The 23,636-nt window shown below is 39.5% G+C and overlaps 1 protein-coding gene and 1 pseudogene across 1 annotated transcript; both read right to left on the bottom strand.

The window, feature by feature from the left end:
* Positions 1-1,887: 1,887 nt before the first annotated feature.
* Churc1 (churchill domain containing 1) lies at positions 1,888-16,242 on the bottom strand. Its single transcript, XM_048362854.1, has 4 exons — positions 16,101-16,242; positions 9,947-10,082; positions 7,766-7,836; positions 1,888-2,570 (listed from the first exon to the last, which is right to left on the bottom strand). Exons 1-4 carry the CDS (start codon positions 16,137-16,139, stop codon positions 2,478-2,480), a joined length of 339 nt encoding a protein of 112 aa, XP_048218811.1. The 5' UTR covers positions 16,140-16,242; the 3' UTR covers positions 1,888-2,477.
* Positions 16,243-22,343: 6,101 nt separating this feature from the next.
* On the bottom strand, positions 22,344-23,170 carry LOC125363013 (annotated as a pseudogene).
* Between the last annotated feature and the right edge of the window lie 466 nt (positions 23,171-23,636).

Genomic DNA, 23,636 nt, shown 5'->3' with positions numbered 1-23,636 from the left:
ATCCAAGACTCTATCTTCAATTAACCAGCAAAAAGCCAGAAATGTAGGCAGGGCTCAAGTGGTAGAGTCAGTTATGAGCAGTCAAGTGCATGCATGAGGCCCAGAGTTTAAACCCCAGTTACCGGCACAAACAAAAAAAACATGAAAATAAAAGGGAGATTGTTTGGGAAGAAGTTAGAAGGAGGAGGGACAAGAGAGTAATATGTGTGGGTATATGAGTAAACATGACCAAATTACATTAGGTGTGCAGATATAATGAAAGCATTAAAAATGTGCAACCTTTCAAAAAACCCAATAATGTCATTTTATATGATACTTTCTACTTTCAACTATTCTCTTGAAGAAACTGAGATACAGACAGGATAACTATGGCAAAGCTAATTCTACATACACCATGTGTTCATGATTTATTTTCTACCTAGTTAGGTACAATGTTGTATCTCACAATACAGACTTGTACTACCATCAACAAACTGACATTTTAGTACTGAACACTTCAAGTTCAGTTAAATAACTACAATTGTCCACAAAACAAAAGAATGAAACCAGCAGTATTTCTGATACACTGAAATATAGAACAGTGAACATATATGTCTTAGTAACAATCTATATAAAACAGAAAATATTTGGTTGTGCCAAGCTGGGTTATATGTCAATTAATTAGTACTGAGGGATGCCAAGACCTAGCTAAAACAATACAACAACAAATGCAGGCTGAGTTTTTCATTTAAGACATCTACTATACAGACACCAGATCTGTACATCATAAAGTGAACAGAGAAAGAATGAGGAATCAGACCACATTTCCAATGACAACTACAAGTGATTTCTTTTCCATCAAGAAGCTTAAAGCTTTTTGCCTAATTACCTTTTATTTAAACAGGAAAATAAGGATTCAGTGGGACTAGATTTAAGAGGTTTTTATTCTATTAGAACACAGCATTCTAGAAGATACAGGAACACAGCACAGAACAATGGTATGAAAACGAAATATGTGGATAAGATCTTCTGTCTTAACTTTTTGTAATCTATCCAAAACAAATAGATGATATGTTCTGCAACAGAATAGGAATCAGCAGGGACATATAAGATCATATTCATGAGCTTCCAGCTTGCTAAGCTAGAACCACTAGCAAACTTCAAGAATGGACAATGCAAAAGCTATAATAGGCTTACTGCTGCTATTTAAAGTAATGAATTTTCTCTGCTTTTTGAATTCATTTCACCAAACCATCTCCTCAGCAGGTCAGATATAGATTTACAGCCAAAAGAAAAACATTTTCCAGGAATAAAACAACTAATTCTGATACAGCAGCTGACTTAACTTTTTTGAGTTAAACTTTTCTGAGTAATACATATTTTATTTGACATGAGATTCCTTGGAGTGCTGTCACTGATATTCTCAGCCTCTTCCTAACCTTGCCAAGCCCTTAGCAGGTCATCAAAATTAGAATTAGAATTTTCCTCAACTAAGAAATGTATGTTTTTCTTATGATTATACTAAGATTATGGTTCTTTGGGAGGAAGACTACAGAGGAGAAGTGCCACTTTCTTCAAGGGTACATGTTGTCAACATGCCTTATTGTTGATGTTAAGCAACCTTGATATAACCTGGCTGTTGAACAAATTTCCCACTATAAAGTTACTTTTTCTCCCTGCTTCCCATATTCTACTCTTTGGGGGAGAGAAGGAAGTCATTATGTGCACAATTCATACTTAATGAGTAGAAGTATCTATAGAAATTATTAACCCGGGGCTGGGAATGTCGCTTAATGGTAGAGTGCTTGCCTAGCATGCATTCCATTTCTCAGTACTACATAAACAAAAAAAGCTGGAAGTGGAGCTGTGGCTCAAGTGGTAGTCTTGAGCAAAAGAAACTCAGGGACAGTGCCCAGGCCCTGATTTCAAGCCAGAGGACTGGCAAAAAAAAAAAAGAAAAGAAAAGAAAAGAAATTATTTACTCACGAGAGACCTGTTTTTACCTCTTCATCTCATTCATTCAATCACATATTAATCAGAATGGACTCATATTTATTATATAGTTTGGATCATAATCCAGTAGCACTTCATTTATTTTTGCTCAGCTGTGGTCTCTGGGAGCTCCTCTAGTTGCTCCTTTGTCTGACATACTCCTGGTCATATTTTTATGTGTGTGTGGCATAGATTCTCTGGGCTCATCTTGCATATTTCCTGCCCTATACCAAACATTTTCCGAAGGAGTTCGGGTTCCTTCTATGGAAAATCAAGATCTGAGCCCGAGGTATACTTTCAGGCTAAATAATTGTTAACTAGAAACTTCAACAAAACAGCATGGCTCTAGAACAGTACAAATCCTCATTACTTTTTTGTTCAAAGAATTGCTGTTTAAGCAGTAAAAACAAAACAAAAAAGCATGCAAAAAAGTTTCATTGTTACATAAAACATCAGTATTGCTGTATTTTAAACTAACCAGCATGGTTACAACAAAACTAGGAATCTTAGAATAACAGAGTCATTTGTCGAGGGTCATCAGGGAGAATACTTATAGTATCTTCAGCTTTGCCACATAACAGACACAGCATGGTGTATTCCTAGAAGACAAAGTATATAATTACCTCAAGGCATACAGAAAAGCATGCTTTATAACTTCATTGGCTAAGGCTTTTCTACAAACTGCCATAGATATTCTCTATGTACATTAGATCAATTTATTCAACAATTATCAGCAATATTTTAGGCATATTCTGCATATCCCCAGAGCCTTTTCTTTATATAAACTGAATACACAATGTTGCTTTATTTACTACATATAAGAATGTCATCTTAGAAGTGCAGTTATTTCTTGGACTTAAAAACCTACATATTTAGCTTAGTGCTTCTATTTAAAGCAATTTAAGTGTGGGAACCTAAGGATAAATTTCTATTTACAGAACTGTACTTTCCTTATAGGATATTAAACTCTTTTGAAGGGAAGGAAGAAAAATATGCAATAGGAAAGAAAGAAAAAATAATAAAATTTACAATCTGAAAAGGCTATTTTTAATTTAGTATAGAAAAGTAATTGTGTTAAATTCACTAACACATCATGCCTCATATTTAAACAGCCAATTGCTTGAAATATCATCTATTTAAAGAGTTTGTGTCTTGGGCTAAAAAATGTCCATAATGGAGACAGAGGGATTTTATTTTAGGCAAAAATCCTTAGGGCAAAGTCTTGTCACTTTCCCGAATATTTAATACAACCATACACTATACACTATGTAAACATATTTTAAACTTTAAAAAAAAGTTCAGTCTTCTTTAGGAAAATAAATGTGTTAAATCTATTAGTATTTCTTTTTTTTTTTTATTGCCAGTCCTGGGGCTTGGACTCAGGGCCTGAGCACTGTCCCTGGCTTCTTTTTGCTCAAGGCTAGCACTCTGCCACTTGAGCCACAGGGCCACTTCTGGCCTTTTCTATATATGTGATGCTGAGGAATTGAACCCAGGGCAAACACTCTTGCCACTAGGCCATATTCCCAGCCCAAATCTATTAGTATTTCTGTACCTGATATTGAGATTTCTAGTTGTCTGGAAACTAATCAATCAAGACAGAGTCTCGGGTCTGGGCAAACACTAGAAAGGGTTACGAAGGTAGACAGAGAAAATGGTGCTATGTCTTAGAAACAGACAACTTTGTTCCCTTTCTCACTGGCAAGTTCAAGGAGGGCAACCCAGCTGTGGTAGTAGAAAGATTATTATTTTTTTAGCTTATTAATTTTTTTAGCTTATTTATTTATTTATTTTTATATTATTTTATGTCACTCCTGGGGCTTGAACCCTGGGCCTGAACACTGTCTCTGAGCTCTTTTTGGTCAAGGCCAGTACTCTGCCACTTGAGCTACAGCTCCACTTCCAGTTTTTCTGGCATTTTGGAGATGAGTCACATAGACTTTCCTGCCTGGGCTGGTGTCAAGCCATAATCCTGAGATCTCAGTCTCCTGAGTAGCTAGGATCACAGGCGTGAGCCACCAGCACTTGGCTGAAAGGCTGATTCCTAAAAACTATATTTTAATTAATTTGATTATGTTGGGTATCAAACCCAGGGCCTTCTGCGTGCTACATTGGAAGTCTACCACTGAGCTACATACCCAGGCCCCACACATTTAATTTTTCAGTCTACCATACACATACAGTAGGTATACATGGAGGCTAGAACTTACAGAACAAATATGAGTCTCATGCATTAAAAATAAGAATCCAGCCTCTCTGATGTCTTTTTACTGCTCTCAAATACCTCTACTGTTTTAAACCAGCAGATATTACTAGTGGGATAACAATCTCTCACTGGAAATGTAGAAATAAGTAATAGTCAAAAAGAGAAAATGTAAGCTCAGAGTCAGTATATCATGCCTGTAATCCTAGCTACTTAGGAGGTGAGAGCTGAGGATCATGGTTTGAAGACAGCCCAGGCAGGAAACTCTGTGAGACTCCAATCTCCAATTAACCCTAGTCCCTCCAAAAAAAAAAAAAAAAAAATCAAAACAAAAACCTGGAAATGGAACTGTAGCTGAAGTGGTAGAGTGCTAGCTTTGAATGCCCAGGCCCTAGTCAAGTTCCATGAATGGCACATACACACACACACAAAGGAAAAAAAAATGTGTGACATTAGCAGACAGTTCTGTTTTCAACCACTTTAGCCTCTGTCAAATTTATATTAAGTGTCCATGTGCTTTGTGAGGTGCACCAGTAATCATGAAAGAAGGCAAGGACAAAATCTGACCTTACCTAATTCACAATCTAACTTACAGGGAAACCCAAACAAAGAAATGAACCCCACACATGATATAATCTGGCAAGATTTTTTAATTGGTGAGACTGATTATACCTTTAAACTTATAGATCATCTGAACACAAAATTTATTACAAGTCAATGTTTGGAATTCAAAAGCAGTTTTCCACAGTAGCAGTATTATATACACAACAGTTAGGTTCCCAGGAAAATCCACATATCTTTTAAGTTCATATTGTACAAGTGCTATGGAATCTAACCATATATAGCATTCCTATATGAGAAAGTATGTTTAGAATTCTAACTTGGAATGTCAGGAACACAGTGCCCCAGGCAGCATGGTGGCATTAGCATACCTTTCCCTCAAAATGACCAAGTGGGAGGAATACTACCTCCCAGTCATTCACAGGGAACATCTAAGGCCCCACATGACCATGATCAAGAGGGAGAGATTTGGAGTGAGTGTGCAATAGGTAAGAACTCAGAGTAAGAACAGATTCTTTGTTTATTCCAGTGGTCTCTTGGTCCTTTCCTTGTTACTCCCTATTAACTATGACCCCACATCCTTTTCCCTGGCCCAGTGGAGGGGAAAACAATCTTATAGTTCCTTTCTTATTTCCTAAGGTAAACACATCCATGTGAGTTTTTTCTTTTGTTTTATTTTTTGGTTATTGTTGTTTTGGGCTTGAACTCGGGGCCTGAGTGCTGTCCTTGAGCTTCTTCAGCTCTATCACTTTGAGCCACAGGGCCACTCCCACTTTTCTGGAGTCTAAGTGGAGAGAAGAGTCTCAAGGACTTTCCTGCCCAGTTGGCTTTGAACCCAAATCCTCCGATCTTAGCCTCCTAAGTAGCTAGGATTATAGGTGTGAGCCACTGGTGCCTGGCTTCTAATATATTTTCTATCTAAACTTTATACTTCTGTCTGTGTTCACCTTCCCCTCTAGTCATGCCCTTAGGAAATCTTACTTTGTTCAATAATGGTATTATGGTTGTCTTTAAAAACAGAATTCTTATCTTTTAGAGATGAAATATTTACAGAGCTTTGTTTGTGCTTTACTTAAAAATGATCCCAGGTGGGCTGGGAATATGGCCTAGTGGCAAGAGTGCTTGCCTCCTACACATGAAGCTCTTGGTTCGATTCCCCAGCACCACATATATGTAAAACGGCCAAAAGGGGCGCTGTGGCTCAAGTGGCAGAGTGCTAGCCTTGAGCGGGAAGAAGCCAGGGACAGTGCTCAGGCCCTGAGTCCAAGGCCCAGGACTGGCCAAAAAAAAAAAAAAAAATGATCCCAGGTGCTTTGAGAATGATGAAGTATAATAAAGTAACATGACACTGACGAGTGTAGACTAATAGACTATCCTGCCTACTTTCAGTTACATTTACATTTTCCCTAAGACATTTTGAATAAAGACAACAATGGTGTTATGGAAGCATACCTTAAACCTGAACTACTGGTAAAAAAAAAAAAAAAGAAAAGAAAAGAAAAACAACTACAAAAGCAATACTTGCAAAACTGTTTGGTGTAAGTGAACTGAACACCTCAGGGGGGGAAAGGGTAAGGGGGAGGGGGGAGGGGGGTATGAGGGACAAGGTAACAAACAGTACAAGAAATGTATCCAATGCCTAATGTATGAAACTGTAACCTCTCTGTACATCAGTTTGATAATAAAAACTTGAAAAAAACAAAAACTTGCACTACTACTCGGATAAGGTAAGAGCCAAAGAGCAATGGAATCAGGACAATAAGTAACAGTAGATACACATGAAAAGTTCCTGGGATCATTAGGCTAGTCACTTGATGTAGGGCCTGACACAGGTATAAAAAAAATTCAGGAGAGGGAGAAAGTAGTACAAGCTGGACAACTAAGAGCAAGAAGGAAAACTGAAGTTTTTGTAAAAAGAGCGAAGATTTCATTGGCTTCAAGGTAGATAAGGGAACAATTCAAATCAAGGAGAAAGCACAAATTAGGACACTACTGTGGAAAAGGTGAGGTGAGCAAATCACATTTGGAGCAAGAGAGAAGCAGATGCTCCTGAAGGCTGGTTATGGTTAGCAGGGCTACAGGATAGTGTCTTTAAGGAAGATTAAGCCCGTAGTAGTTAGTGTTCATCTGGGGCTGCTAGTGTGATTTAGATCCTTGATGTGGTAATAAGTAAACTTGTGTTAGCTGGAGCTAGAAAAAAGCAAAAGAAATAAAGGATGAGAGGAAAGCAGGTAGGGCAAGAGTTAAAGAAGATCTAGAAGATACCTACTAAAGACTGAGTTTGTGTGCTTACTACATGAGAGAATATAGAAGGTTCCAAATCAGAGACTTCTTCCAGATCCAGGAAATCACAGCACAAGAGAAAAGGAAATGAGAGAAAAAGAAACAGTTCGAACAAATTAAAAGTATGGACTCCAAGGGAAGCAACAGTTAACAAAATCAGATCTAGAAGAGATATTAAGAGATTGAAAAGAAAGGGCAAAACAGCTAGGATTTGGTTACATTTTTGGTTAGAGTAGCCTTAGTCAAATGAAAGTGAAAACCAGTTTGCGGGGAGCTGAGATAAGGAAAATAGGTAAAAGACCTATAGAAGCTGGCTGTGGTGACGTATGCTTGTGTTCCAAGCACTGTGGAGGCTGAGACTATACTGTAAAACTCTTATTTTTCATACGGGGATGGGAGGAGAAAGGCAAAGAGAAGAAAGAGATGAGAGCCCCCCCTGGCTTTTTGCTTATTTTTCAGATAGTATCTCATTTTGTACCCTCTCACTCCCCAAGTAGATGGGACTATACGCTATTTAAAGAAAATTAAATGCAGACATTTTTACTTATGTCTCTTATGACAACAGGTTTGCAGAGATACACCCATATTTAAAGTTTCTCTTTCAATCTGTATGGAGAGAAAATAAGGATGGTTTTCTTTACTAATAGTTGCTAGTACTTCCTTTACAAAAACTTTTACGTAGATTTTCAATGATACTTTTATTATCTACATCCCCTTCCCATAACATACTCACACTTATACATTTACCTGAAATTCATCCATGATACTGAATGTATACTCATGCCTGGCTATGACATGATGACAATTGTTACACAGATCTGCCAAAACAAAGAGAAACTTATGTAATTAAGTCTTGGAAAGTTTCTTAAAACAGCACCATTTCTATTCCTGCATAATACTTAAGAAGAATCCTGTGTGATAGTTAACATAGCAGAAATCCATTATAATTTTGACCTTAATAAGAAATGCACAATCTGTCACATAGCAATTGTTATATAATTAGAATCTGAACTCAAAGGCTTAAGTGTTCATGCATTAGTTCCAAATGAAAGCTCTCTTAGGTAATCAACTGACAGATACTTGAATGTGTTTTTTAAGTAACCTGGACCTAACTACTTAAAAGCTTGTATTCTCAGAATGAGAGTAGATTGCTATTATAACCAATCATAAAAAAAATGCTGGATATTGGGGTATAATTTTCTTTTTTTCAGTGCTAGAGATCAAACCCAAAGCCTCAAGCATGCTAGGTAAATGCTCTACCACTGAGCTACATTCCCAGCCTTTCAAAGTAAATTTAATGGTAACAAAAGATCTAGGAAAAACAACAACATAAAAAAAAAACCCTATGATTTATTGTGTGCCAGGTGCTCTTTTAAATTTTTACCTATTTAGTCTCTTAATGTTCTTAAAAACCCAGTGAGATAAACATTATCATTATCATATTTTCAGAAATAAGGAAACAAAGACATACTAGTAAGTTAGTAGCACAACTAGGAGGTAGATGGTGTTGGAGCCAGAATTCAACTCCAAGTAGTCAAACTCCAAAGCCCTGCTATCAACTATCATGCACTCCTGCCTAGGTGAAGTGAATACACACACTTTACAAGAAAATGATTCTAGTCAGGTACTCCAGTGGCTCATGCCTATAATCCTAGCTACTCCAGAGGCAGAGTAGGAGTATTTCAGTTTAAGACTAGCCTGAGAAGAAAGTGTGACGTTCTATCTAAAATACAACCAGTAAAAACAAGGCAGAGGGGATGTATGGTTTAAGTAGGAAAGCACCAGTCTAACAAGCATAAGGCCCTGAGTTCAAATCTGCAAAAAGGAAAAGATACAACATTTGTCAACTGAGTATATTCCACAGGCGTGGTGTCTTTTATACCCTAGTTTCAAAATACATTTATTCTTCAAATATACTTGGGATATATCCAAGAACTAGGAGACAAGAAATGTAAATGTGAACAGTTTCATTTAGATATGGCCAAGTATTCTTTAACACTTCAATAGCCATTGGAGGCCACCACTGACTTATTCTACAGGAAGAAGGAAAATACTCATGGATGACTCTATTTTGCTTAAGGTGGTATGAAGGATTTACAAAGTTCTCTAAAAAAGAATTTGGTGCCTGAACAACAAACCTCACTTAACCGCAAAAGTAATCCTTATTACTCATAAAGCTGAGATCTGAGGATCGCTGTTGGAAGTCAGTAAAGGCAAGAAAGTCTTTGAGACTCTTATCTCCAATTAACCACCAAAGAGCCAGAAGTAAAACTATGGCTCAAATGGTAGAGCACTAGTCCTGAGTAAAAAAGCTCAGGGATAACACCTAGGCCCTGAGTTCAAGCCCAGGACCAGCACACACACACACACACACACACACACAGTCTTTTATGTAGAATATCTGGAAATAGTAAATGGCCCTGAGTTCAAGCCCAGGACCAGCACACGCACGCACGCGCGCACACACACACACACACACACACACACACACACACACACACACACACACAGTCTTTTATGTAGAATATCTGGAAATAGTAAATGAATAAGGTATGAACAATATTTTCTTCTTAAAAACTAACCAGTAATTGTGTTGCAATATAGTATTGAAAGAGGCCACAGAAAACATGCATATACACAATATGTCAACTTTGGAAGGCTAGTCAAGTGCTAACAGATTTGCATTTAAAAAAACTCAACTTAGGGGGCTGGGGATATGGCCTAGTGGCAAGAGTGCTTGCCTTTGTATACATGAGGCCCTGGGTTCGATTCCCCAGCACCACATATACAGAAAATGGCCAGAAGTAGTGCTGTGGCTCAAGTGGCAGAGTGCTAGCCTTGAGCAAAAGGAAGCCAGGGACAGTGCTCAGGCCCTGAGTTCAAGGCCCAGGACTGGCCAAAAAAAAAAAAAAAAAAACCTCCACTTACGATCATAGGTAATTATTTCTTCTCCATCCTCCTCTTTCAGGGATTTGTTAGTAATCAGCATAAAATCCCGCTTACTGCATATTGCACATCCTGTAAAGTTCAGTAGAAAAGATCCATTCTCCAGACAAGTGTTACCCTAAAATGTTAAAAATAGGAATTTAATTTTCTTTTATTTTGAAATCTTTAGTAAAAAATGATAGACTTAAGGATCTCTAAAGGAGAAAACCAAAGTTTTTTTTCAAAAAGGGAATTTACAGTCAGGATCATGCCTGTAATCCTAGCTACTCAGGAGGCTAAGATCTGAGGGTCACTGTTTGAAGCCAGCCAGGACAAGAAAGTCCATGAGACTCTTATCTCCAATTAACCACCAGGAAACTGGAAATGTGCTGTGGTCAAAGTGGCAGAGTGCTCGCCTTGAGTGAAAAAGGTCAAGGACAGTGCCCAGGCCCTAAGTTCAAGCCCCATGACTGGCCCCAAAAAAGGGGGGGAGGGATTTACTTGCTTGAAAGCTATACCAAGTAATTTTTTAAATTAGTAGCTTCCATAAAGAAATGTGATTCAAGATAAATAAAACTAAAGTACAGGGTAAGTCTGTAAATCTGAGGAATATAATTGTGTTTAAAGGACAGAACTAAATATGAGTAGATATTAGAAATAATAATAGAACCTTAGTAATACCTAAAAAGGAAAAATTAGGAAACAGATAATACCCAATAATATTAAATGAAGCATATCATAATATCTGGAATCTTCCCAAGATAGTAAACCTTGTGTTTCAAGGGGGAAAAAAGCTTAACATGTTAAGTAGTCTTAGAAAAGGTGATTCAGATAAATCCTAGTTGAAGATCTGTAAGAAATACAAACAGGTGTGTAAGCACCTACCCATATAGAAATGTTTTGGTAATATAAATCCAACTAAAATTTAATTTCACCTAGTAAGTAAATGACCTCTGGTAGCTTAGTTTTAAATAAGGTACATAAAAATGTGATTTTTAATTTAACCACCATCATTCACAGTAATTTTCAATGTGATTAATCCAAATCAATGATTTACTTTTATATTATTGTTGCATAACTACTGTGTTTCAAGCTAAAACAAAATACAGAAAACAGAAGATTCATTCTAGGTTGACTTGAAAATGTTTTATTACAATTTTGGCCTGGTATTTTAGAAAACACAATATAGCTCTAGTTCTAAGGGGTTTACCAAATGATTTCTGACTGAAAAAGTTGCTTTCATTTATAACTGAACAACAACAAAAACCTGGGTTCAAAACATCAGTCAGAGTCATTTCTAACTAGATTCACATTTGAGTTAAAGTTCTCAGTGTAACATTACAAAGTAGGCCAGACTTCAGTACTGTATATTTCTAGTCTGTGAAAAACATCCACTATAAAGATGTAGACATGTTATATAACAAAGATAAATAATTAAATATTACTTATTGTGCATGTAGAGCTTCCCAACAAGCTACTTTTTCTGTTAATTTTATGAATTGACAAACCATATTTCCTGCCACTTTTATTGATTTATTTACTGTCAAAGTAATATACAGAGGGGTTACAGTTTCATAATAAGGCAGTGAGTATATTACTTATCAAACTTGTTACTTCCTATCTCATTTTTTTTCCCACCTTACCCCCTCCCAAATTCCCTCCTCCACTCAGGTTGTACAGTTGGTTTACACCATATTTTCTTGTAAGAAATGCTGTTGCATTGGCTCACTTTTTACCCTTTGCCTCTCCATTTTGATGATCCCCTTCTCTTCCCTTCCCTAGTTCTGATAAACCTATATACAATATCCACAGGGCTTTTTTTTTTTTTTTTTTTTTGAGGGTCCCAGGGCTTGCACTAGGTGCCTGGGCTCTGTCCCTGAGCCTCTCCGCGCTCAAGGCTAGCACTCTACCACTTGAGCCACAGTGCCACATCAGGCTTTTTCTGTTTATGTGGTACTGAGGAATCGAACCCAGGGCTTTATGTATGCTAGGCAAGCACTCTACCACAAAGACACATTCCCAGCCCTCATGCTGCCACATTTTCTTACCCTGTACTTTGCCAAGCTCTGTGGCTTGTGCAAAAGTGGCAGGCGTGTGTGTGTGTGTGTGTGTGTGTGTGTGTGTGTGTGTGTGTCTTGGTACTGGGGCTTGAAATCAGAGCTTTGTGCTTTTGTTCAGATTTACTGCTCCCAGTTGATACCCTACCACTTACGCCATGTCTCCAAGCCTAGCTTTTTTGCTATTCTGTGGATTTTTCTGCCTGTGGTTTCAACTTTAATCCTGTAATCTCAGCCTCCTGAGTAGCTAGGCTTATAGGTGTTAGCCAATGGTGCCTGGCTTGGCTTCTACTTTTACTGTTTTTAAAAATACGTAAGATTTCAAAGAATCTCAGTTAATTGAGGGAAAAATTCCCAATCAAATCTGGAAATTAATCATGAGATTCCACATATTATCTATGGAACAACAGGACGGGAGCTCAGTTCCCTTTAAGAGGATCGCATCCCATCTTTGAACATCTGTTCAAAAGTTCCTTATTTGGACTCAAAGTCCACAAACTCATAATATCCACCCACTAGTTATTTCTAAATAAGCCCTTCAAAATGCAAAAGTAATAATAGTTCTTCCTTCTAACAGAACAGATAAAAGCAAGCAAAATGCTTTAGAAAGGCATTTCCCTGGTTTTCCAATCACCTCAAATACTTTTCTTCATTTAAATTTTCATTTCCTAGTGAATTTCTGGATGGTGAGGATTGAGACAGCATGTCACTATAGTTCAGTCCTGCTGCAAACTCATTATGTAGCCCAGGCTGGATAGTTAATTTATTCTTTGTCATATAGTCTTTCATTCCCTACATTCTTTTCTTCAGATAAGACTTTTTTTTAAATTTTGAACCCTTTATTTGGCTAATTTGACTATCTGAATTTCATACCACAAGAGCAGTTGTTACATTTTCAATCTCAAATGATGCCTGATATAAACAATTTGACCATTTTCCCCTCCAATTTCTGTAATGATACTTGAAACTTCCACTTACCTACACTGAAAACTCTAGACCATCTACAGCTTTTCCTTTCTTCTCTCTTACATTAAATCAATCAAGTCATCCCTTCTTTGAAATCAGGCCTTCATTGCCACATGCCTGTATCACTGTCATGCTATGGGACATTCCTTCACAATCCCTCTGTCCCATCATCCTAACTTCTGGCCAAGACTCATTTTTCCTAACAACAGATTTCAGTGTCATTTTTCTATTCCTAATTTTTGGATGACTGCCTATAGCTTATAGAACATAAAGTCTAGATTTCTCAATGTGACTTCTATTCTTTTAACTCACTCCAATTACAAGTTCAACCTTGTTTAATATCCTCTAAGAACTTTTCTTCTGTCATGCAATGTGCCATGGCCATTATGTCATACAAATGTTTCTAAAACCACCAGCCAAGTCAAGAAAGCCTTCCTCTCATTTGACCACTCTTGATGGAATCCAATCCTTTAGTAGTAATCAGTATCATGACTTACAACAACTGCTTGCTTTTCTTTAGTTTTATCACTATTCTTCTAAGATGTTCCTTTCTGTGGATGTATATGATAGTTAACTTTTCCAGTATTAATACTCTTTAAGTAGCAGTTAGCCGTGAATGACGGGGATATGCAAAGAACACCTACAATGGAAATTCTTTAAGGCTTCCAGTTTTGTTTGTTGCTTTTTGTTGGTTGTGGGACTTGAACTCAGAGCCTGGGCGCTGTCCCTGAGCTCTTTTGCTCAAGGCTAGCACTCTACCACTTTGAGCCACAGCTACACTCCTGGCGTTTGAGTAGTTAATTGGAGATTAGAGTTTATTGGGGACTTTTCTGCCCAGGCAGGCTTCAAACCTAGGTCCTCAGATCTCAGCCTCCTGAGTAGCATGAGCCATCATTGTGCCTGGTGCGGGGCCTCCAGTTCTTAAGGGAAAAAATGTTCCCTAGAGATACAAATAGTAATCACAGAAGAGATCATAGGGCTCTAAAAGAAAACACTGCTATAACTAAAACTTCCTGACTCATAGTTAATCTTAAGTCCTATAGGCTGTATCTAGAGATTGAAATTTCTCATGGACAGTCAGTAAATACTCCAAAGTACCCCAAAATCTAATGCTAATACTACCCTTATTCTCAAGGCAACCTTCTTTCAGTTTACTGAAAATGTATTTTTTAACAGATACAAAACTGTTTTTGCTGAAAAGAACTGCATTCTTACTTGAACCTACAAATTAGCTGAAAAAACAGAAGAAAAACCTGGCATCTCTACCTCAGTTTTTTACATTGGTCTTGATGTAAGCCATTCTTTCTACAGTCACTTTGCAATTACCCTAGATTCCAGCAAAGACAGGACTGATCAATAATATCTGTATAACAAGGACTGAAATGACACTTAAGGCACAGCAGAGCCTTACAAGACAGATCACTTACAAATGAAGACAATTACCCATAATGATGAGGCTTCACCCTGGAGCAAGGGGAATCATCTCATCCCCTCAAGTGACCAGTGGGAAGTTCTCTGGAACTTGGGAGAGGCAGAACTGAGATAATCGTCAACTAGTTCACCTGCAACTGGGACTCTTAATGCATACTTTTGCCCTCTGCCTCTAATTCTTCCTCTACCCATTTCCTCTGTACCCAAAACATGGCTGAAGAGGTAATGAATTGTCTTCTTCCTGTGGCCTGCCCTTCCCACATAGTAAATATCCTATCTCTGTCCTTCATCATGTTTCTACTGGATGTATAGGGGTGAGTGGCCAATGTGAAACATTCCTATAAACTTTCCTATCACTTTCACTATGTTTTTCTTTCCTTGTTGGATTTAAGGACAGAGGTAGACAGTTGTGCTCTCTGGTGACACTTTCAAATGATGTCCTTATGAATATTCTCCTCTAACCCCTATCCCAGGTCTTTCATTTGCTAGGTAAATGCTCTACCACTTGCTCTATGTTCATAGCCCTTCTCAGTTGTATTATCTTTTTGAGATAGGGTCTCACTAACTTTGCCTAGACTGGCCTCAAACTCACTATCCTTCTGCCTCAACATCCCAAGTAGCTTATGGACATGCTTACATACCCCTCCAGGAGCAGATTTTTTTTTTTTTTTTGCCAGTCCTGGGGCTTGGACTCAGGGCCTGAGCACTGTCCCTGGCTTCTTCCCGCTTAGCACTCTGCCACTTGAGCCACAGCGCCGCTTCTGGCCGTTTTCTGTATATGTGGTGCTGGGGAATCGAACCTAGGGCCTCCTGTATCCGAGGCAGGCACTCTTGCCACTAGGCCATATCCCCAGCCCTCCAGGAGCAGATTTTTATCATAATGAGAATTGCTTGTTCTTCTTTTCCCCAGCCTCTAACTTACTTTCCCTCTTTTCTACCTTAATCAGATATCCTTCAAGTCCCAACCCAATCCCAGCTTTCTCCGGAGGAAAAACATGGTAGTTCTACTTCCCTATCACTCTGCCTTTTCTCTAAACTTAAATAGCATTTATAATCAGTCCTATTTTTCATTTCTGTTAACCACATACTCTCCTTGTTAAGTTACATAATCTATACACACAAGTTAGGTGTACAATGAATGAAGGAGAAAAGACAAGCCTGGAAACCTACTAGGCCTTAGAAGTATAGATTAAAAAAAAAAAGTAATGACCTGGAAATCTGAATCCTGGTTAATCTAGAATATGAACTTGGGCAAGTGATTTTTCCCTCTCTGGATATTAGTTTCATCATCTTCAAAAAACGAGGTCAGAACAGACGACCTCAGATGTAGTTCTAGCTCTAAAATTGAGTAAGAGAATCTAGCGTAAACAAATAGGGTTGGAGGATGACTCTGAGGGTCGGGGAGAATAAGATTACTGTCCACCTGGGTGGTGGTAATATCACAGTGGTGAGCTTTCTCCACGGCTGTCCCCACTAGCTCAAGAGAACTTGAGTGACGGCTGACGTCAGTCGCGAGGGCGGGGACTCGGGGGCCCGAGCGCCCCAGGCGGTCCCGCCGGCCGTCCCCGGTGACCCGTGTCTGAATACAGCTACCGGGTCATCGGAAGGGGCCGTGCGGCTCTGGGAAGGCCGGCGGTGGTGTGAGGAGTCTCAAGGGCCGGCTATGGCCCTAGAACGAGAGTTCTAGGTGCCCACTTGCTCACCCGGTTGGGATATTCCTTCTCCACACAGTCCCCACACATGGCGACGCCGTTTACCGGGAACCGTCCTCCAGAGCTTCCGGGTAGGCGAAATCTCGAGAGAGCCGAGACTTTGCTTTACCGCATGCGCACTTGGATACTTGGCACCAGGAATAGTTTTGAATGTCTCCGCCTCTAGCAACTGTTGCTAGGGGTGGGCGCACCGTGATCTCCTGAGCATCAAGTGATGGGCAAGGTCTTACCGCAGGAGAAAGAGGGAAAAGGTCCCAGGACTAGCAGATGTGTGGGAACGGAGAGAGGCGGGGAGGGTCGGGCAGGGGAGGTGGGGGGTTGGGGAGGGAGAGCAGGGGATGAGACCTGGGCTAAATGCAGTATTAAATAGATGTCTTCCTGAGCGTACACTGACAGGCCGATCACAATACACTGGAAAGGATGTTGTTGTTTCTCCATGCCTCAACTTACTCTGTATGGAAACTGAAACGAAAATACTTCAAGTAACTTGCTGTGCCATTTCTTAAAGGAGGAAGAGTGATAAGAAATAAAAACTGGGCGGATGGATAAACAGCTCAATAGATAGGAGAGGCACTTGGATCTCTGCAAAGAATCTCCTGGAAAGAACATGTAAAAATGTTACTATTAAATGACCATCTGAAATCCTCTGGAGTATATACAGAAGGGAAATGTGTTTCTGTCTTTCGTCGTGTCACACAAGTACCGCAGTGGTGACGTAAATAGGACAGGTCAAATTATCCTTGCCTTATTTCCTGATCCTTTGGATCTCAAAAATGCTTATGATGGCACCATGGCTCTTTCCTTCTGTATTAAAAGCATCTTATTATTCACAATGACATAATTAACCTGAATACGGCTCCAGAGTCTATTTTTAAAAAGATTAGTAATCATTTTTGTAACAAGCTGGTTTAATTGGGTTTTCTAATACGGAAATATATCTCCAGTGGAGCACTGGCATAACCTTTTATATCTTAACATCTGGTAATGACTGAAAATCACAAGTGTGCTAAGAAACAATGCTCAAAACTAACGTCACCAGGTTTACTTTATTCTTAGAAGAATTGTAACATCTCTATTTGCATGACATTTTCAACCTTTCCAAGTATCTACTTCAGGTTCTAATTTTTTTGCAATGACAAACTTTATAAGATTGGCAAAGAAGTATGTCTCCTCTCTTAAGACAAAGAAATAAGAGAAAGGAAATGGTTAAAAGTTTGTCTATGGTGACAGAGCCATTTTGTAATCAGTCAGGACAACTGTGCAAGGCAACTTCTTTCTAACCCAACAGACTAGGCACACAGTTATAATGCATTTTAATTGTGGACGTTTGAACTGAGATGTGCTGTATGGAAAACAATATGGAAGAAGAATGAAAGCTCTCAATAGTTTATACAATTATGTGTTGAAATAATATTAATACATTAGGTTAAATAAAATGTATTATTACAATTTTCACCTTTTAAAAATGTGGTTACTAGAAGATATAACATTACACATGTACCTTTGTGCTGGGCAGGGCTTTTCTATACAATTCCCTCTCTCAATCCACCTTTAAGTTCTTTGTTTTTACAATCTAAGGACAACTTCTAATTTTACTAAATTTTATATCTCTTGTAGCTTTCTACCTATATCTATAATATCTACCAATACCTATCAATCTATCTATCTATCTATCTATATCATGATATATATGGAGGGGGGGAGGGAGGGAGGGAGAGCATGGAGTTTAGATTCAGGGCTCCATTCTTACTAGGCAGAAACTTTACTACTTGAGACCACAGCCGTTTTTTTCTTAGTAGTTTTTCAGATAGAGTCTTGTGCTTTTTGCCAACCTGGTACATCAAGTTTTCTACCTATGTCTCCTGTGTAGCATACAGATGTGTGCACTACCATGCCTGCCTTGTTTGTTGAGATAGGTTTTAACTTTTTTCCTGAGCTGGCCTCTAACAACTCCAAATAGTTGGTATTATAGGCATTTACCACCACAGCCAGATTTGATATTTATTGTGTTTGATGTGTGCAAGAAACTGTAAGGTGACGGGAACATGAGAAGACATTATACTTACTCTCCAGATTCTTGCAAAACTGCATGAGACATGAAATGAGCACACATACACATAATTAATCACTGGAAAATTGCCTGTACAAGCCCAAAATGTGGAGACTACTCCCAAGAGAGGCATTGAGAAAAAGGAATTTCTAGCTTTGAAGTTGGGGATTTTTTTTTTTTTTTTGGTTTTGGGTTTTTGTTTGTTTGTTTTTTCCTAGTCTTGGGGCTTGAATTCAGGGCCTGGGCACTGTTCCTGAGCTTCTTTGTGCTCAAGGGTAGCACTCTACCATTTGAGCCACAGCGCCACTTCTGGCTTTTACTGAGTAATTTATTGGAGATAAGAGTCTTACAGACTTTCATCCCTAGGCTGGATTTGAACCACAATTCTCAAATCTCAGTCTCCTGAGTAGATAGAATTATAGGTGTGAGCCACTGGCACCCAACTAGAATATATAGTTTTGAAACAGATTCTATAGGAATTTCAGGTGTTTGGATTTCATTCTACAGGTGTTAAGAGCCATAAAAAAACTGAGCAGTAGTGCAGTGCCAGAGTTGATGCTGAGGACTAATTATTTCAGCAGTATTTAATTGGAACTAGGAGAAATTGGAGATGTAAGAAAGAGACTAACCAGAACCACAAGGGGGAGATATACAGCTTTCTGCCTCATTACTAGTATAGAACATACATGAGGAAAATAAAATTCGATTAAAAAAAATAGCACTACAGTTACAGATCTCAAAAAGCATGTCCTTTGGCATAAATGTTTTCATGTTCAGATACAATCTAAATATTAACAAGTGTCTTTTTAACTCCCCAATATCTTGTTATTAAAGTGAGCAAGTGAAATAAATCACCTTATTCATGGGCACAGAAGATAAGATCAAAGAGATATTTATTCAAGGCTCTCCATTCAAATCTAGTCATATTTAGAAAGAGACAGCAAATGAGACTTGGAAGTTTAAGAGACAAGACTAGAAATTCAAGTGTAAATATACAAATGGGAATAAATATAAATGTATCAGAATGATAGAAGGAGAAAAACAGAGGCTACAAATGACATTAGCACCTAGATAAGGCTATTTTCTCATAAGTAAAAAAGTTTCCAAGAACTATTGTAAGGTTATCTTTTAATAGAATTTTCTCTGAGACGCTACCCTACACATGTAAATCTTTTTAAAAATCTGATGACAGTGATATATATAGTAAAATGTCAGCATGTTGCAGTTTATGTTCCTCTTTTTTTTTTTTTTTTTTTTGCCAGTCCTGGGGCTTGAACTCAGGGCCTGGGCACTGTCCCTGAGCTTCTTTTGCTCGAGGCTAGCACTCTACTTCTTGAGCCATAGCGCCACTTCCAGCTTTTTTTGCTTGTGTGGTAGTAAGGAATCAAACCCAGGGCTTCATGCCTGCTAGGCAAGCACTCTACCACTAAGCCACATTCCTAGCCCAACATATTGCAGTTATGTATACAATATTCTTTGACAATGGATTTAAGAAAAAAATGTTAAAATGATCGTGTTTGCTGACTCAATTGTTAAGCCATATCCCTGGTACAAGATTAAAATTTTCATCTCAATGAAACCCCTTTGTATAATTATGCTTATTTAAAAAATATTAAAGTTTTTTCTTAAAGAGTGCAATTCAAGGCTGGGTGCAGTAGCTCATGTCTATAATTTTGTCTACTTAGGAGGCGGAGATTGGGAGGATTACAGAATTGAGGTTTGAGACCAACCTTCGGCAAATTTTCTTAAGACTCCATCTCAATCAAAACTGGATATAGTAACACATACCTATCATTCACTCCAGCTACATGGGAAGCATAAATAGGAGGATTGAGGACTCATCTTTTACAAGGCATACATATGACTGCTTGTTAAAAAAAAATAACTAAAAACTGTGTGTTTGTTGGGGGGGGGGTAAGGAAGGTATTTGGGGACTGCATTAATTACCTTAAGAGTGTGTTTTTAAGTGCAGCAGCAGGACCCATCAGCTGCATTGGACATTGATGAAAGTGAACCAAGCAACTAGTGAGCAGAGATGGGAGGGAGGGAATGAGAGAGAAGGAGGGAACAGCTGATACTAAGCAAAAGGAAAGAAATGTACTTATCTCCTGGTATCTATAAAGGTAACTGCTGTATATCACCTCTAAAACAACAATTTAAAAAGAGTATGATTTTAGACATGAAAAAAAAATAACTAAAGCAAAATAGGATATGGCTTAAGTGGTGAAATACCCACCTGGCAAGCCCAGCCCTGAGTTCAAATTCCAGTACCACCTCTTACTCCAAAGAGTTCAATTTGAATCTTTTATTCTTAATGGGAAAAAACAACATACATTACTTTATAAACCTCCATTTTTAAGCAAGGAACTACTATTTTTTTCTTGCAAAGATATTCCAGCTTGTTGAATACCAGGAAAATAGTATACATGATTCTCATGGGTACCTGCTTCAGTCTGCAGACTATATTCTAAAGAAGCGACCTGGAAAGCATGAAGTCATGTTGCTTTGATCTTTATAACAATAAAATCCTAAATAAAAAATGAATGGGACTTAAGTAATACTGTGTATTCCCACAGGGAAAAGGCAAGAGGACTTTGTTTTTTGTTTTTTTGCCAGTCCTGGAGCTTGGACTCAGGGCCTGAGCACTGTCCCTGGCTTCTTTTTCTGCTCAAGGCTAGCACTCTGCCACTTGAGCCACAGTGCCACTTCTGGCCACTTTCTGTATATGTGGTGCTGGGGAATTGAACCCAGGGCCTCATGTATACAAAGGCAAGCACTCTTCCCACTAGGCCATATCCTCAGCCCCGGCAAGAGAACTTTGAAATCAACTAGCAGCAATATGTACATACCTACATACATATTTAAACAAGTCACACTAAGTGGTAGAATATTGTCTGTCCACCTGAGACACATGAGTCTGGAACCCACACAAATTGCAGCTAGCAACTTTTTTCTTGAGGGTGAAAGCTAGACAAACTAGCTATGGCAAGGCACTTATAGGCCAGTGTCAGATGTGGAAATACTCTGCATTCATTTTCTTCCCAGAGCTAGGAGGAAGCTCAAAAAGGGAAAGATGAAGTCAACAAGGTATCTCGCGGTATGGATAGGGGGCACCACAGTAAAGCCTGCTCAGACCTCAAACTTGAGCAAGTCAGAATCCCAGCCATAGGACCTGATAGGATGATCTTCACAAGTCTTGGGTCACTCCATGACTGACACCTGATTGTCATCGTATGACCAGACACTAAAGGGAAGCTAATCCAGCAGCACTCAACTGCCTCTATCTGCTCTCCATATGGCTATGTCTCGTGTGTGTGTGTGTGTGTGTGTGTGTGTGTGTGTGTGCATGCCACTCTTGCTTGAACTCAGGGCCTGGGTACTGTCCAGAAGCTAATCCAGCAGCACTCAACTGCCTCTATCTGCTCTCCATATGGCTATGTCTCGTGTGTGTGTGTGTGTGTGTGTGTGTGTGTGTGTGTGCATGCCACTCTTGCTTGAACTCAGGGCCTGGGTACTGTCCTTGAGCTTTTTTGCTCAAGGTTAATAATATTCTACTGCTTGAGCCACATCTCCATTTCTTGCTTCTTGGTGGTTAATTGGACATAGAAGTCTCATGGACTTTCCTTCCCATGCTGCCTCCAAACTGCAGTCCTCAGATCTCAGCCTTCTGAGGAGCTAGTATTACAGATATGAACCACCAGTGCCTGGCTATACTTGTATCTTTGAACTAGTTGTTGCTAGAAGATGATCAGGGAAACTGGACACTGCTGTGCAGTAGAGCATTATGGAAGAGGTCACAGAAATTCTCAATGACCTCCTGAAGCTCATCTGATGCATTCTCAAGTGCAGCAACCAGCATAATTATCACCATATTGTACACCACAAAGAAAGATATGTGGGGTGGATCTGTGATACACAGAGCCACCATGTCCTCACTGATATACCTGAGAAGCAGATGGTTTTCAACCTGAAGCTGCATTTCCATGTGCACAGCTGTTGCAGTCTAAGTACTGAAAGAAGCTCTTGTGGGGACATTGTGCTGTGTTCTTCCCACAGCCACATGTATATCAGCAGCCAGTATTTTAGGAAGCTGCCGAATGGATCCCTAAGGAAGATCGTCCATGCCTGTCTGACTTTCTGGTGGCACTGGAGAGGAAACCCCCTTCACCTAAAGTAAGTCATCCTCAAAGTCCAAGTGGCATAATGTGGCCAGTGCTCCACAAGTCAGTGAAAGGGCTTTCAGGGGTCACCTGGAAGGCATAGATGGCCTGGCACTCCAGCAACAGGATGAACAGGATGAACAGGATGTTTTTGCAGAAGAACAGCCCTTGGTTGTGACAGGACCCTTTATCACACCTCAAAGTGTATCGCATGAACATCCAGTGTGAAGGTTAATGATGCAGAGGAAATAGTCCTCTAGAGGGAACAGTGGGTTGGGGAGGGGGGCACTGGCTCACTATTTGCCTCATAGAACGGAAGATGAGGCCCATCCTGGAGGCAAGCAGTGGAACTCAGGATGACATGCAGACAGTTGTCTATGAAGAGGCTATGCTGTGGGTTCAGATGCTTCTGTTGCCTGATACATTGATCATGTGTAGCAGGACAAAAACACAAAGAGCCACGCTCAGAGGCTGAGTGTGGCCCCTTGTCATTGCCTTTGGACATACATCTCCCCCTTCATATTCCTGCAGTAGGTCCTCTGCTACCTGACAACTCAATACTCAGAGACTTCAAGAGATGCCTAGTCAGAAGAAAAGGCATTGAAGTAGCATCCATCAAGTGAGAACAGACACAAAAACCTGAAAGGTTTTTTTTCGTTGTTGTTGTTTTTCATGCTGACAACTGTGAAGTTAGGGAAGGTATTGTGGTGGTGCACCTGGATCTAATGCCAGTGGGTACCTACCTTTCTTGAACTGATCTTCTGGCCCTCAAGGCAGAGAAGGACATTCTGGTTTTGGATTCCTCCTGGTTTAATAGTGGCAACATGCTGGTTTATTATCACATCTGTTTCAAGTGATGTTCAAGGGGTCAGGGCCAATGGACACCACCACCAGCTTGCTCAGTGTGCACCCCCGCACCATACCTCACCCTTCCATGTCTTGAGATATTGGCAGATGTAGATTCCAGCTTCTGCCAGCCAAGAGATACATCTCCTTTCTTTTCTTTTTCTTTTTTCTTTTTTTTTTTGCCAGTCCTGGGGCTTAAACTTAGGGCCTGAGCACTGTCCCTGGCTGTCGGGGTCCTTGGCCCCAGTGCTCTCCTGGCCAGCGGGAGAGGCGCGGGGCGCACCCCAACAGGGTGAGCCAAGAGAAGGTAAAGAGTCTCCAACCGCCCGCACCCAGCCCCCCCTTTACCAGAGGACAATCAGACGACTTGGGAGAAAGTTTCACGCAGTCTCAGGTTTATTCAGGGAGGAATCACATTTTTAAAGGCCAGAGAGCGGCAGGAAGGGGAGGGGTGTAGCACACCTGGCTAGG

Source organism: Perognathus longimembris, chromosome 14 (genome assembly GCF_023159225.1).
Source record: "Perognathus longimembris pacificus isolate PPM17 chromosome 14, ASM2315922v1, whole genome shotgun sequence".
NCBI classification, from domain to species: Eukaryota; Metazoa; Chordata; class Mammalia; order Rodentia; family Heteromyidae; genus Perognathus; species Perognathus longimembris.
The sequence above is the reverse complement of the archived record's forward strand: the minus strand, read 5'-3'. Positions and strand labels throughout refer to the sequence as shown.

Coding starts and splice junctions, on each gene's coding strand:
- Churc1 (XM_048362854.1), bottom strand. CDS start 16,139: ATGTGTGGGGACTGTGTGGAGAAGGAATATCCCAACCGG. Junction 10,083..16,100: donor AGAAGGAATATCCCAACCGG/GTGAGCAAGTGG, acceptor TTAACATTTTAG/GGTAACACTTGTCTGGAGAA. Junction 7,837..9,946: donor AGAAATAATTACCTATGATC/GTAAGTGGAGGT, acceptor TTGTTTTGGCAG/ATCTGTGTAACAATTGTCAT.